General features: G+C 32.2%; 1 protein-coding gene and 1 pseudogene across 2 annotated transcripts; both read left to right on the top strand.

The window, feature by feature from the left end:
• Positions 1–33: 33 nt before the first annotated feature.
• LOC144572468 (uncharacterized) lies at positions 34–1,454 on the top strand. The gene is made up of 2 exons (XM_078322056.1): positions 34–550; positions 643–1,454. The coding sequence occupies exons 1-2, from the start codon at positions 464–466 to the stop codon at positions 1,423–1,425; spliced, it is 870 nt and encodes a 289-aa protein (XP_078178182.1). The 5' UTR covers positions 34–463; the 3' UTR covers positions 1,426–1,454.
• An 8,600-nt stretch (positions 1,455–10,054) lies between these two features.
• On the top strand, positions 10,055–15,827 carry LOC144572220 (uncharacterized; annotated as a pseudogene). Its single transcript, XR_013517702.1, has 3 exons — positions 10,055–10,320; positions 14,541–14,729; positions 15,025–15,827. The product of XR_013517702.1 is annotated as an uncharacterized LOC144572220 (transcript).
• The last annotated feature ends 758 nt before the right edge of the window (positions 15,828–16,585 follow it).

Genomic DNA, 16,585 nt, shown 5'->3' with positions numbered 1-16,585 from the left:
CATAGAGGACGCAATAAACAAAAAGCAAAAACGATGCCCAAACAATTTCAAAGATAGCTAGCTAGGCAACTTCAGCCATTAGAAGGACCTCTGAAAATGGCGGCTCCTCTCCCTCTGGCCATGTCTGATAGCAAGAACGTCACGATCCCACAAGGACGTGGCCTTCAGCCGATGTACCGTCTGCTTTTATTGTGCCTATTACCTTTCATCCTTCTAGTTTCCTTGTATTACAATCAAGACCGTGCAAGCCATTTTGTGATTCCTTCTGTGCAATATTCTAGCACCTCGCGTGTGGCGATCGATATGTCTGGTGGGAGGCGCTAGGAGGTTTGAGTTAACTGGACCCTCCATTTTGAAGCACGTTTTGAATGTCTTTCCAGAGGCAGATCTGTTTGTGCATAGCAACTTGGACGAGAATAGCTCCAAGCTGTCTTTGCTTCGATCGGCCCCACGTGTCATAGAGATGAGGATAAGAAGGCCGGTGGTGCTTAATGAGACAGAGGAGCAAAGGAAGGTGTTTGCTGCTAGTTCCTCGCCTAATGGAATTCAGGTTTGCAACATTTTATAATACTTCGAGGGAAAAACGAATTCAAGTTTGACTTTTTATTAGTTCTACCATAATCACCAATTGTATTTTGACAGGGTTTGATGCAATACTTTGATCTGGTAGAAGGCTGCCTCGACATGATCGGTGCGCAAGAATCCCGAGGTAGCTTTAAATATGATTGGATTGTGCGAACCCGGGTTGACGGGTACTGGTCTGGTCCTCTGGATCTGAAAACCTTCATACCGGGTTCATATGTCGTGCCCGAGGGATCCCGGTTTGGTGGCCTGAACGACCGCCTAGGAATAGGCAATAGATTTTTTTCATCTGTGGCACTGTCCAGACTCTCTCTTCTGCCCCGCTTGGCCTCAGCTGGTTTTCATGACCTCAACTCAGAATCTTCATTTCATGAACAACTAAAGTTATTTAATATATCCACAGTGGAACTCAGATTCCCATTCTGCATCTTATCAGATCGTCAGATTGGGTACCCGCCAATGCCAATCTCGTGGGGTATCCCGGTTGCATCAATTAGTAGTCCCGGCCCATTGAGTGGGGCATATTGTCGCCCGTGCATTCCACGATGCAAAGGCAAATGCATAGAAAAATTGGGTCTTGAGAAGTTGAAGTCGTGGAGCTGGACCGAGTCGAGAAAGGGTAGCCTTGAGCTATGTGATGCGAGCGGGCCGTGGCAAGAAGATTGGGAAGATATTTTTAGTAAAGTTGCCGGCATTGCGGCGGCAAATGTGATGCACAAAGTAAAAGAGATGAAGATTGAGGAGTGTTTGCGGGAAGTTGAGGGGTTGAAGATGAAAGCAGAGAGATGGAACGGCCCCGATCCGATTGAGATTTGTAATTTAGGTTTATTACAAGTTGGATGAAAATTTATAATTACAAGAATGAAATAGTATCTGCGAGAGTAAAAAATGACTGTTCGCAAGAGTATACTGACATAAAACTATTTTTTCTATTACCGACGGTATACTGATAATATCCCTTGCAAAAACTGTTCCATTCCTTGTAGTTATTATTCTAAGTTTTGTTTTTGTTCCAAAAAAAATTACTATTTTTCTATATTTTTGTTCATTTTTTCTAACACATCATTTTCAAATTAAATGTGGTTGTGATCATAACTTTAGAAGTTTAGATAGGACCAAGTATATAGAAATACGTGTTCAACCGTTGAATTTTATAAAGGGTCACATATATTCATGCAAATGTTTGACATTGTCATATGAGTGAGTCTATGGTACTATGTATATTATGATTTGGCACTGTGTTACGGCTCTATATTCAAGTTTTCAAATTCTAACGGTCGATCCGAACCGTTCATCTTGTTCTCCATATTAATATGTGTTTGGAGACCAAATTTTACATTTTTTGAAATTTTTTTACTATTTTTTTAGATATTTAGAAAATCACTTGATCTGAAAATTCTGGACCATCCAAAAACAGCGATTTTCAATAAATTTCAAAAAATAGTAAAAAAATTTCAAAAAATATAAAATTTGGTCTCCAAACACGTATTAATATGGAGAACAAGATGAACGGTTCGGATCGACCGTTAGGATTTGAAAACTCGAATATAGAGCAATAGCACGGTGCCAAATCGTAATATGCATAGTACCATAGACTCACTCTTGTCATATTATTCTCCCTCATGCATGCCTCAAGCTAGCCTCAGCTCAGAAGGTCGTTGGTCCATTTTATGGGCTGTGTAAGCTTTGATTCTTCTTTGCTTTTCTCATTTTTCTTATTATTATTTCTTTTTATCTTGACTACCGTATAAATAAATTAAATATTTAGGAACTAATTTGACCCGGTTACAAATGTGGGGAACTTTTCAAAATTCAATATTTCAATACTCAGATAATTAATAATTGGGATTACTTGGTCTCCCCATTATACATATATCTTCTTGAGAGGAGTGCATATAGTTTTATTAATATTTTATAGTTCGAAAGTCACACCGATGATTATTATTAGGGCCTGTTCGGCCGAATCACTATTCACGTGGGAAAAAAAAAATTCAGTTGAACTGAATTTTTTTTTTCCCACGGAAACAGTGTTTTTCAATTCAAATCCCGTGCCCGCGCCCATTCCCATTTGTCGGCCGAACAGGCCCTTATATTTTCGTACATCATCACACGCATATTAAGAATTATAAAATATATAAATGTTTAAATGAAAAACAAAATGTTAGAAGAAAAATAATTAAGTACTTACAATAATACTATTTTATTGAAGGAAATAATTTAATGTTAAAAACACAACTATTCGGTCAATTTTATATTATATTATTTAAAACATACCCATTCATATATAATATATTAAATATAATTAATAAAATATTTACATGTATAACATATTCGCTAAAAAGGTTAAAAAAGTAGACGTATTAAGAAATTAAAACAAAGACGATCACTTAAAAAAATAATAAAATCAGGACATTTTGCATACTTAAATAGTTGGAGTAGGGGTGTCAATGGCACCCTTTTACTGGTTTATCTGATCTGTATTGTATTAAAAAATAAGGATAAATGTAAGATTTTTTTCTTCGTTAGCTTATTAGGTATGTATAAGAGTAACAATTTTTTTTCATTATCTTATCTGTTTTTGTATAAGATAATTTTTAAAAATAAAATTATATATATAGATATATTTGTATGAAGATGATACATGATACAATAAAGTTTTGTATTTTATTAAATTTTCATAATACAAATTAGTTGTATTCATTATTATTATTATTATTATTTTTCTTTGTTTTGAAAAATATTTTATCAAAAGCACAAATCGAAATGTCAATGATATTTTTTTATCCGTTTACCCGACCCATACCGTATTTGAAAAAAACCAGTGTTCTAAATAGCGCGCTATAGCGTTTTTGGACCATAAACGCTACGCTATGGTATCAAAACGCGCTATTTGAGCTACGGACGCTATAGCGGTAATAGCGGTCCACTATAGCGCATAGCGTGTAGCGCAAATAGCGCGCGCTATGCAACATGAGCTGTTTTTTTTTTTTTTTTTTTAATTGACGTACTAAGTTTTATAGTAAACTATTAATTATTAAATGAGAGATCCATCAAACAAAATCAAATAAGGAAGCTACAGCGCGCTATGCAACATGAGCTGTTTTTTTTTTTCAATTTATATGAGCTTTAAATAAAGGCACAGATTGAATATATTAAGATATTTCTTGAAGTAACAAAATGATACTTACTATATAGTAGTTTGAATATTTTGAATAGATTAAGATAATTAATTATGCCATGATGACTAGGTTATTTTGAAATTTAAATAGAAAAAAGATAGATTATGTCATAATGCTAAATATATTTTGAATAGAAAAAGATCGATAGTTTATGATATTAGTATTATTATGGATATTTTGAGTCACAATTTGGATTTTGTATTGGTTCAATATGAATATTATAATTTTTTAATCAATTTGATGTTATTTATTGTTATGTGAGACTTAGATAATGTTGATATTTAGTACAAATATATGATATAATTTTTATAAAAATAAAAAAACGCTATGTGGCATAGCTTTCGCTATAGCTTTTTTTTCGACTTTCCGTTATGACGCGATAAACGCTATTTAGAACCTTAGAAAAAACAGACAAGAGTAAATTTTTTTTTTCGTTATCATAACAGATATGGATAAAAAAATACCTCCACTCGATCCGTATCGCACCTGTTGACACCCCTAAGTTGGAGGGTTACTGTACATGTCTTTTCGTTTTCAGATTTTAAGACAATTACTTGTCCGGATAAAAGCAAACATAACCTTGTCCCACATTGTTAGTTAAAAAGCAAGTATATTCCTCCGCACCCTTTTAAAAGATAGGCCACGCATCCGCTCTGGTTCACCCCAATCAGGGGTGAAGCTGGTTCCAGCAGAAGGGTACGTCTTTTTCTCTTTTAAATGCTTTATTTGATGATTCTTCTTTCTTTTCTTTTTTAATTTTTTTTTATTTAAATGTCAACTAATAATTTTATTGATAATTAGAAAACAAATTTACAGTGAGTCGTATAACTCTCTAATACAAAATTTAATATTTTATTCTCACAAAATTTAATATTTTATTCTCACAAAATTCTTTAAATTACTCAAAATAATTATAATATTCTAATCTCACTTATATACACTTATAATTACTCTATTATCTTAAACCCTATCGCTTTTTACGACCGGATCCACTCTTTTGACTGTTGCTACTCTTCGACGTCCAGATCTACTCACCCGCACTCCAATCGAGATGACGTAGCGACTCAAATACTTTGAGTTCCGACGATACCGCACTCTCAGTTCCGGTCTCTCTCCTCTTTCTTATTCTTCTCTCCACTCAAAGAAGTAGAGCCGAGAGAGAGGAGATGACATATATTAGAAGTGAGATCTAAAAAAGTGAGAAAAACAAACTAGAGAAAAAAAAATGGTAGTGAGAAAGAACCACGACGGCAGCTACAATTTTGAAAATCACCCATCGATGATTCTTCTCTACTACATATGTCATTGAAATATTTCTATTTTTGTAAGGTTTTTTCACGCATGGACTATGAGCAAGTCCGTCCTACTTGAGCGTTCAAATCGAGATGCTCATATTAGCATAATAACGTTCAAATCAAGCTTCTAAATAGCGTTTATAGCGGTGTAGCGGGGAGACAAAAAAAAAAGCTTTAGCGAAAAGCGGAGCTATAGCGAAAGCTATTATAAATAGCGTTTTTTTATTTCAAAAATTATATTTTATATTTCTACTAATAGTAAAAAGAGTGATGCTTCTATGGATATAAGAGCCTATCTGTAAAATGAATATATTTTTATTTTCAAAGTTCAAACAGCCGATCCGAACCGTTCATCTTGTTCTCCATATTAATATATCTTTGGAGACCAAATTTTACATTTTTCTGAATTTATTTACTATTTATTAAGATGGGTATAAAAAATATCAAATTCAGACCATTGAATTTTGTACCCATCTTAATAAATAGTAAACAAAATCAGAAAAATATAAAATTTGGTCTCCAAGCACATATTAATATGGAGAACAAGATGAACGGTTCGGATCGACTGTTTGAACTTTAAAAATAAAAATATGTTCATTTTACAAATAGGTCCTTATGTCCATAGAAGGCTTTGCCTAGTAAAAATGTCTCATCAAGAAAAAAAATATCAAATTAATTAAGAAGTTCTAATATTATTCATATTAAACCAATACAAAGTTCAAATTGTCATTCAAAATATCCCTAATTCAAAAACTATCGATATATTTTATATTCAAAATATACCACTACCATATATTAATGCATGATACAAAATTTAATTGATATAGCGGTATAGCCCGCACATGTTCCATTGTATTGATATAACTTAATAAAGTAAAAAAAAAAACCAATCTAGATATTAAGGCCCATTAAAATTGCAAAATCATGTTTTCAGAAAAAAAAAATTGCAAAATCATAACCCATGTAGCATAGCGGACCGCTATTGCCGCTATTGCCGCTACGCGCTACACGCTATAGCGGACCGCTATTACCGCTATAGCGGTCGTAGCTTGATTAGCACAGTTTTAGCCCGTAGCTTAGCTTTCTGGGTCCAAAACCGCTATAGCTAGCTATTTAGAAGCTTGGTTCAAATTGATCGAATAAGTTCAATTTTTCCTCACGACTTCACAGCTTCTGCGAAAGATTTCAAAGAACTTTTGATTTTAACATATAGACAATTTCAAATTTTAGAAATAATTTTGCACCTCCATACATATTAATTTCAGCTGTCGTTTTTATTCTCGATTATGCAATCTTCTAATATAATAACCATTTATTAGTTATATATTCTAGAGATTTTTATCTAGTATGAAAGAAAAACAAAAGATCAGTCAAATAACCCATTTATTAGTTATATATTCTTTCGTTAAATATATATTTAATAGATATAAGAAGTATAAAACTACATTTTACTATATAACAAATTTCTTTAACAAATTCAACATGATTAGTTTTTCTTATTATGTAATTAAAGCATACACAAATTCAAAACAATAACATTTGAAATCTTATTTTATTTTTTATTTTTTTTGTAGTTTTTCCTTTCAAGTGGTGTTTTTATTTTCTTTATTTTATTTTGTATATGTTTTAATAACTTAGTAAGAATAAATTGTATTTTATATTTTTTCTCAACTCAGTAACAAAATAATGTTGAGAGAAGTCGTGGGATGAACTTTTTTTATTTTGTAATTTGTTGAGGTAAATGATTGATTATTTCTACCATAATGCATATTTTGTTTCTTTTTTAATATAGCTATAAATTCTATTGTTATGTATAATAACATATTTTGATCTTATCTCTATTAATCATGAAAAATTATTAATTAATATCATATATGAAAGGTTTTAGGTTAATTTTAATCCAAATAAGAAATCACCTAAGGGCCAAATATGGGAGGAAATAAAAACAAACAATTATAAATGGAACAAGTTGTGGAAGAATACGTACAATTAATGAAATGCCAAATTGTATATGGATGGACAATTAGTAAGATACATGCATTTTTTTTCTTCATATTAATTGCTATTTGTTATTAATTTGTTTTATTTCTATAGCTGAAACTCTCCCTCCTAAATTATTATTTCCTTTTCAAAGAACACAAAGAACATAAATAAAATCCATTCTTTACGGTTTGAAAAAAAAATATTCTATTAAAAATCTTACAGCTTCTAATATTTTTATTCAATACAAAGCTTACTTTCAATTAATATAGTTTGTAGTGTCTTTTTATTGAATTATGATAATATATTTTAAATGTAGTTTGGTATTTCTTTTCTAAAGTCAACAATATAAATTTGCACAAACCACCTAATTAATGAACAATTAACCAGTCAAAGTAAAAAAAAAGAACACAATAAAAATGACATTTGATGTAAGAAATGACGTATTTAATAATACAAATCCGACTAAGTTTGCTGAAGTCACTAAAAAATTATGCTTATTTTTCTTTGTTTTTTTTTGCTGGAAAAAATGATTGATTAATTTTTTTTTTGTAGGTATACTTTTCAAACTTGAAAAAATGAAACACATTGAATAAGTTCTTGAAGATTTCACTACAAATTTTAGTTATGGAAATAAAATAAATAATCAATAATCATTAATATAAAGAAAGTGCATTCTAAAAAAGATATAGCATCTAGAGAGAATTTAAGCAAGGGTAAATTTGTCCATACAAATGTTAAATGTATATTTATAGTAAGACAATTAAAGTTGTAGTGTGTTAATAAAAAAATTGATTGTGATAGGAGGTTTACTTTATTATGAAGTTTATATATATCAGTGTTTTAAAATGCGGTTTTGTTCATGCATGCGGAAGGCCACTGCATACCGCATATGCGGTATGCGGACGCATATGCGGATTTTCATGCGGATTTATATATGCGGGTTTTAAAATGAAAATTCACGTATATATATATATATATTCATATTCATATATTTGAATTTATTTTCACATAATAACATAACCAACAATAATTTTGTGATTTTTTTTAATATAAATTTTAATTAAAATACAATCAAATTATCAAAACCGCATGGAAAAACTGCATGGCCGCATATTTCAGTCCGCATGGCCGCATATTCGGACCGCATGGCCGCATGGAAAACCCGCATGGCCGCATATTCGGACCGCATGGCCGCATGGAAAAACCGCATGACCGCGTATTCGGACCGCATATGCGGCCGCATGGAAAAACCGCATGGGCATTCTGAGCACGGCCGCCGACCGCATACGCATATGCGGCCCATGCGGCCGCATTTTAAAACACTGATATATATGATGTGGTCTAAGTGCAAGTAAAATACAATCACGACTATAAATGGAGTAAAAGTTAGAGAAAACAAATCTTATTAACTAGCGTATCAGCAAATAACTAACTTTTGGTCTAGCGGCAAAGACATGATTTCTATGTAGAAGATTATGGGTTCGAAATCCGGATGAGAGAGATTCTTTTATTGTATTACAATTAAAGATATTAAATTGTTAGGTAGCTTGATCTCCAACCTTTACTAAAAAAAACTAGTGTACCAACAACAGTTGGTTTGGATAACGGAGGGTCATAATTGTAATGTAGCTAGTTTAACTACATAAGACCTACTTATCCTTCTAAAAGTTATATCTAGCTATTCCAAAGAATCATCATTATGAAGCACTTTGAAATTAACTTCGAAGTAATAGGAGTAATTAAGATGACCTATGTTTATATATACTTTATTCTAAATCGAATCTCAAATAACTATAGGAGAAGACCTAACGTTACAAACATATGTCACTATCTGTGATGTGAGAGTAAAAATGTCTTTTGCTGACGGTATCTTTACGGATACAGGATACTCCTGTCGATGATACTAATACACTAAAAAATAACACTTTTATGTCGGTGTATCATAAAAAATAGTTACTTTTTATCCTCACAGATAGTGATATGTTTTTGTAGAAGAATTGAAGTGACGCATTGTGAGGCGATTCGAACATGAGATGGAGGACCTAAAAATACTGGACAATTAAATTTCAGGTGGGGGTTTCAACATATTTTTATTATTCATGTTGATGAAATAATTATTTCCATTTTATTATGTAATAATGCACATGTGTCAGTATATGCTAAAACTATAAATAAATAACAAATACCAGTTGTAATGTAGGTAGTTTATAGCTTATGGGTGTACCTGTTAAATATTCATTATTTATTTGTTAATCGTTATTTTAAAGGATAAGGATAGAGTATACATAAATATGAGTAAAATTAATTAATTCTATACAGACTACGAGTATGAATATCTCTACCTTACCGGTACCGTAATATATGCATTCCTAAGCTATACAATATATGCAGGGGCAGACGCAGGATTTTTGTCAGGGTGGGGCAATAATCGGATGCAAATAGCTTATCGGGTACAATTCAACATAACAAAAAAAAAACCAATCAATATAATAAAAATCCTAAATTACTTGAAAAAAAATCAAAAATTCAACATTTATAAGGAATTTGAAATTAACATTTTGGTTCAACTTGGCAGCCTCTGCCTTTGAATTAAAAAAAAAATAAAAAATAAAGAAAAACATTTTGGTTCAACTAATTTTCGCTATTTGGGATCAGTGCCTATTTGGGCTCTGCTAATTTGTTTCGCTCAGAATTTATATGGGTCTCGTTCCGTCTATTAGACTTCCAGAATGGACTACAGGGGAGCAATTTGAATTCCAGAGAGGGGCAGAGGTCCGAAAAGCAGATTTTTAACACTATTTTTGAAAATCCAGCGGGGGGCAGCTGACCCCCTGTGCTACAGTGGATCCGCCCCTGAATATATGCATTCCTTCGTAAACTCGCTCTTTAAATATTCATACATAGGACGAAGAAAAGATCAGACAAAAAGAAGAAAATAAACAAAAAAAAAAAAGCAAAAACGATGCGCAAACAATTTCAACATAGGCAATCTCAGCCGTTGGAAGGACCACTAGAAGTGGCACCTCCTACCACTAGAAGTGGCACCTCCTCTCCCTCCGGTTATGCATGATATCGAGAAGCTCCGGCTTCCACATGGGCTCAACCTAAAGTCGATGTACCGCTTGATTTTGTTGTGCATGTTACTTTTCATCCTTCTAGCTTCCTTGTATTACAAACATGTTCCAATTGCTTCTGTGCAATCTAGCGCCTCACGCGTGGCGATATGCCTGATGGGAGGCGCAAGGAGGTTCGAGTTAACTGGACCCACCATTTTGAAGCACGTGTTCACTAGTGGAAAAACAGGAATCAGGATCGGTTATATATACATATCAGTATCGGAATCCAACCGATCCTGATGAAGGCGATACTGATACTATCAGGATCGGTTTTATATTTTTCAAGAACCGATCCAAATAGAAACTATTAGGATCGGTTTTTTAATAAAACCGATCTTAATAGTTGTTATCTAGATCGGTTTTTGACTAAGAACCGATCCCGATACGTGCTATCAAGATCGGTTTTTATATAAGAACCGATCTTGATAATATTTTCGAATTTTTTTTTTAAATTACATAACAACCGATCCTGATACGTACTATCAAGATCGGTTTTATATTAAAACCGATCTTGATTGTATTTCAGATCATAATTTCAAAAAAAAAAAAAAAAAACTTTTAGGATCGGTTTTTATTTAAAAACCGATCCTAAAAGTTTTTTTTTTTTTTTTTTTTTTTTTTTTTTTTTTAATTATGATCTGATAAAAAAAAAAAACTTTTAGGATCGGTTTTTATTTAAAAACCGATCCTAAAAGTTTTTTTTTTTTTTTTTAGAATTAGGATCGGTTATTTTAAACAACCGATCCTAATAGTAGTAATCTGGATCGGTTGTTTAAAATAACCGATCCTGATGTTTTATTGAAGCTAAAAAAAATATTTGTATTTATTTGACCAGCTTCCATATATATTTTGCTGGCCAGCATCCTAAATTTTTTTTTGTTGCACAGTAAGAAGCAATAATCAATTAAACATCATATACACATTCTAAATTAATTATCATACACATCTTAAACTATTACAAAAAATTCATGTACTTCATAAAAAGTTTTGTGAAGCATTACATGTTATAACAAGAAATTTAAATCCAAAAAAAAATTAATTAACAAACATACAATTGACTAATTGGGCTATTTCTTCAATTAACACACATTTATACAATATACACATTTATGCAATTAATGTAAAGCACAACAATAAAAAAATCAATAATTACCTCTTTTGCAATCACATCACTTGAGATTAAAAAAGACCCTAAAAACAAAAACAAAGGTAACAATTAGATGGAAAAACATTTTCCAATAAAAAATACAAAAAAATGTGTTTTAAAAGTATAATAATGAGAAAATTAGATAAAGCTAATACCATGATAGTTGATCGGCCGGATGATTAAGTAACTTGAGAGAGATGTCCTCAAAACTGTAAAACAATATATAAACACCATTAATTAATTTTTGAAACAATAAAACAAATTAAAAACTGGCACAATTGAGTCGGAGGTGCGAGAGGCTCGGATTTGAGAGGAAGAGACGGAGAGAAAGAGAGAGAGAGACACGGAGGAGAGGGAGAGACGGAGATAGAGAGAGAGAGACAGAGTACTGAGGATTTGAGAGGAAGATACGGAGACAGAGACAGAGATACTAAATTGAAAATGAGAGGCGCGAAATGAAAATAAGAAGAACCCTAGCTAAGCTGGTTATATAGGAATTATCATTAGGATCAGTTGTTTATAAAGAACCGATCCTAATAGTATCAGGATCGGTTTTATAATAAAAAAACCGATCCTGATACTAATTTTTTTGTATAAAAATAGTATCAGGATCGGTTTTTTATTATAAAAAACCGATCTTGATACAAATTTTTTTTTTCAAAATTGATTCTGTAAAAAAAAAAAAAAAAAAAAAAAAAAAAAAAAAAAAAAAAAAATCAGAGTCGGTTTTTTATAAAAAACCGATCCTAATAGTATCAGGATCGGTTTTTTTATAAAAAACCGACCCAGATTTTTTTTTTTTTTTTTTTTTTTTTTTTTTTTTTTTTTTTACAGAATCAATTTTGAAAAAAAAAAATTGTATCAGGATCGGTTTTATTGCTAAAAACCGATCCTGATAGTATCTGGATCGGTTTTTAGCAATAAAACCGATCCAGATAGTTTTTTTCTTTTATTTGGAAACTCTTTTTATATGGTTATGTTTAAATAAATATAAAAAATTACATATTAGAAATATAAGTTAATTATTTAATAGAAATTTCATTTAATTTTCAAATTCTACTTAAATAATATTAAACAGGAGATAGGTACTATTTGACATTGATATTTCATTAATGTAATTTTGATGAAAATTAATGTAATTTATATTATTAAAATTTATGTGATAATATAATTAATTATTTGACATTGATATTTCATTTTGAAGTCATTTTGACTATTGAATTTTTTTATACAATCATGCATGATGCATCAATGACTTGTGCCATATAATAATATACATAGGACTTGAACCCTTGTTGTGTGGAGTTGTGAAGGAACGAATACGAACATTAGCATTTGGTCGATCGGAACCGTTAAAATGAAAGAATGTCATATTAATTTCACCATTATAAAATTTGATACAATTCGGGATTCATTTACTAGTTCATCAAAGCAAAACAATATAGCAACATCGCACGGCCGTAAATAGTTTACGTTGGATCTTAATATTATTTAAGTAGAATTTGAAAATTAAATAAAATTTCTATTAAATAATTAACTTATATTTCTAATATGTAATTTTTTATATTTATTTAAACATAACCATATGAAAAGATTTTCCAAATAAAAGAAAAAAAACTATCTGGATCGGTTTTATTGCTAAAAACCGATCCAGATACTATCAGGATCGGTTTTTAGCAATAAAACCGATCCTGATACAATTTTTTTTTTTCAAAATTGATTCTGTAAAAAAAAAAAAAAAAAAAAAAAAAAAAATCAGGATCGGTTTTTTATAAAAAACCGATCCTCATAGTATCAGGATCGGTTTTTTATAAAAAACCGACCCTGATTTTTTTTTTTTTTTTTTTTTTTTTACAGAATCAATTTTGAAAAAAAAATTGTATCAGGATCGGTTTTATTGCTAAAAACCGATCCTGATAGTATCTGGATCGGTTTTTAGCAATAAAACCGATCCAGATAGTTTTTTTCTTTTATTTGGAAACTCTTTTCATATGGTTATGTTTAAATAAATATAAAAAATTACATATTAAAAATATAAGTTAATTATTTAATAGAAATTTTATTTAATTTTCAAATTCTACTTAAATAATATTAAACAGGAGATGGGTACTATTTGACATTGATATTTCATTAATGTAATTTTGATGAAAATTAATGTAATTTATATTATTAAAATTTATGTGATAATATAATTAATTATTTGACATTGATATTTCATTTTGAAGTCATTTTGATTATTGAATTTTTTTATACAATCATGCATGATGCATCAATGACTTGTGCCATATAATAATATACATAGGACTTGAACCCTTGTTGTGTGGGGTTGTGAAGGAACGAATACGAACATTAGCATTTGGTCGATCGGAACCGTTAAAATGAAAGAATGTCATATTAATTTCACCATTATAAAATTTGATACAATTCGGGATTCATTTACTAGTTCATCAAAGCAAAACAATATAGCAACATCGCACGACCGTAAATAGTTTACGTTGGATCTTAATATTATTTAAGTAGAATTTGAAAATTAAATAAAATTTCTATTAAATAATTAACTTATATTTCTAATATGTAATTTTTTATATTTATTTAAACATAACCATATGAAAAGATTTTCCAAATAAAAGAAAAAAAAACTATCAGGATCGGTTTTATTGCTAAAAACCGATCCAGATACTATCAGGATCGGTTTTTAGCAATAAAACCGATCCTGATACAATTTTTTTTTTTCAAAATTGGTTCTGTAAAAAAAAAAAAATCAGGGTCGGTTTTTTATAAAAAACCGATCCTAATAGTATCAGGATCGGTTCTTTATAAAAAACCGACCCTGATTTTTTTTTTTTTTTTTTTTTTTTTTTGCAGAACCAATTTTGAAAAAAAAAATTTGTATCAGGATCAGTTGTTCTAAACAACCGATCCTAATAGTTTAACTATTAGGATCGGTTTTTTAGAACAACTGATCCTGATACTATCAGGATCGGTTTTTTAGAACAACCGATCCTAATAGTTAAACTATTAGGATCGGTTTTTTAGAATAACCGATCCCTATCAGGATCGGTTTTATAAAAAACCGATCCGGATAGTTCACAAATTAGGATCGGTTGACTAAAAAACCCGATCTAACTAGTTTTTAGGATCGGTTTTGTTCAGAAAACCGATCCAGATAGGTATTAGTATCGGTTGTTTCATATAACCGATCCAGATAGGCCGATCCTGATTCATGTTTTTCCACTAGTGGTTGAATGTTTTTTCAGAGGCAGATCTGTTCGTGCACAGCAACTTGGATGAGAATAGCTTCAAGCTGTCATTGCTTCGACTGGCCCCACGTGTCACAGAGGTGAGGATAAGAAGGCCGGTGGAGCTTCATGAGAGTGAGGTGCTAAGGAGTGTGATTACTGCTAATTTCTCGCCTAATGGACTTCAGGTTTGCAACATTAATATTCAGAATACTTCAAAAGGTAAAAAAGGAATTCAGGTTTCACTTTATGTTCTTTCTATAGTAATCACAACTACTTATACAGTTATTTTTTTCTACTGATATATTTCGGCTTTGAAGAGCTCGAATCACATTTTAACATGATCGGTATTTTTCCTTATATATCCTTGTGAAACATTGAATTTTAACAGAGCATTTAGTTTTGGCTGGATCAGCTATAGCCACTCAATTTTTTCACTTGAAATCTTTCACGTACATGATACATCAACTTGTACATTTACAGGGTTATTTGCAATACTTTAACCTGGCAGAAGGCTGCCTGGACATGATCCGTACGCAAGAATCCCATGGCAACTTTAAATATGACTGGATTGTACGAACAAGGGTAGACGGGTACTGGACGGGTCCTCTGGATCGGAAAACCTTCAAGCCGGGTTCATACGTCGTGCCTGAGGGATCCAGGTTCGAATCCCTGAACGACCGCCTTGGAATCGGCAATAGGTCCTTCTCAGAAGTGGCTCTTTCCAGACTCTCTCTTCTGCCCCGTTTAGCCTCAGCTGGCTTTCATGACCTATACTCAGAATCAGCATTCCATGCACAGCTAAATATATTTAATATACCCGCAGAGGAATTTAGATTCCCATTCTGCATCCTATCAGATCGACCGTTTCCGTACCCGCCAGATGGCTGGCTTGGTGTCCCAATTGCATCACTCGGAAGCCCCGGCCCACTGAGTGGGGCCTATTGCCGACCGTGCATTCCACAATGCAAAGGCGAGTGCATGAAACAATTCGGTCCTAAGATGGATAAGTATTGGAGCTGGACCGAGTGGAGAAACGGTAGTCTAGAGCTATGTGACGGAAGAGGGCCGTGGCAAGAAGGTTGGGAAGAGATTTTCAATAAAGTCGCCGGCAATGAGGCGACAAATGTGAGACTCAGGATTAAGGAAATGAAGATGGAGGACTGTGTGCGGGAAACAGAGGGGTTGAAGAGCAAAGCAGAGAGATGGAATGGCCTGATCCGATTGAAATTTGCAAATTAGGTTTACGGCAGGTTGGAGAAAAATCTAGAAAATTATTCATTTAAGTTTATGGAACCTTTTCAAAACTAAACTAGTTCAGTAGGCAGATAATAGTCAAGATTAAATTGGTGTTTACGTTCTTGTAATATCCTACTCGCGAATTGGTCTGGATTCAAGTGCCTTCTTCTAAATATTTGTTTGTTACGTTAATTGTTACTTCCAGATATTTCATGCTGTACAAACGAACCCACTCTTTTGAATGTTTTGAATTGAGATGCCTGTTTCCCTGCTCAAGAACCCCGGCATGACCTGGATTTTTCTCCACACCCTGACGGCGTAGAATTCAGATCCAGTAAAGTAACCCAATCTTTGGATTTTAAATTGGGACCGTCCGATTTGAATCCGAGATGATCTATCCAAAGTGGAGTGCACATATCCCGAGGCATGAATTCGAATCTCGAAGCAATCTCGATCGACAGATTCGAATCGAATGGTCTCAATCCAAAACCCAAAGATTGAGTTACTTTAGGGGATCCGGACCCGACGGCATATGGGTACACATAAATAACAAGTGTAGGGTGGATTCTAAACAGTAGTTTTGATTACACAGAACATTTCACAATGAATGCCTCTCCTTTGCAAATCGTTTAATTTCTTGAAACGACCCTACCACTAAGCATTAGGAAAACAAAAATTAACAGGGGACTTTGCAAGCAAGTTTTATGAGGCAGAGTGACCGTTGCTTATAATTGCCCTGTACTTAAAAAAGTAATGAGAGGAGTCCGCATATATATATATATATATATATAGAGTTGGGCTACGG

This window comes from Carex rostrata, chromosome 20, assembly GCF_964058835.1.
Source record: "Carex rostrata chromosome 20, lpCarRost1.2, whole genome shotgun sequence".
In the NCBI taxonomy this organism is placed as follows: Eukaryota; Viridiplantae; Streptophyta; class Magnoliopsida; order Poales; family Cyperaceae; genus Carex; species Carex rostrata.
The sequence above is the reverse complement of the archived record's forward strand: the minus strand, read 5'-3'. Positions and strand labels throughout refer to the sequence as shown.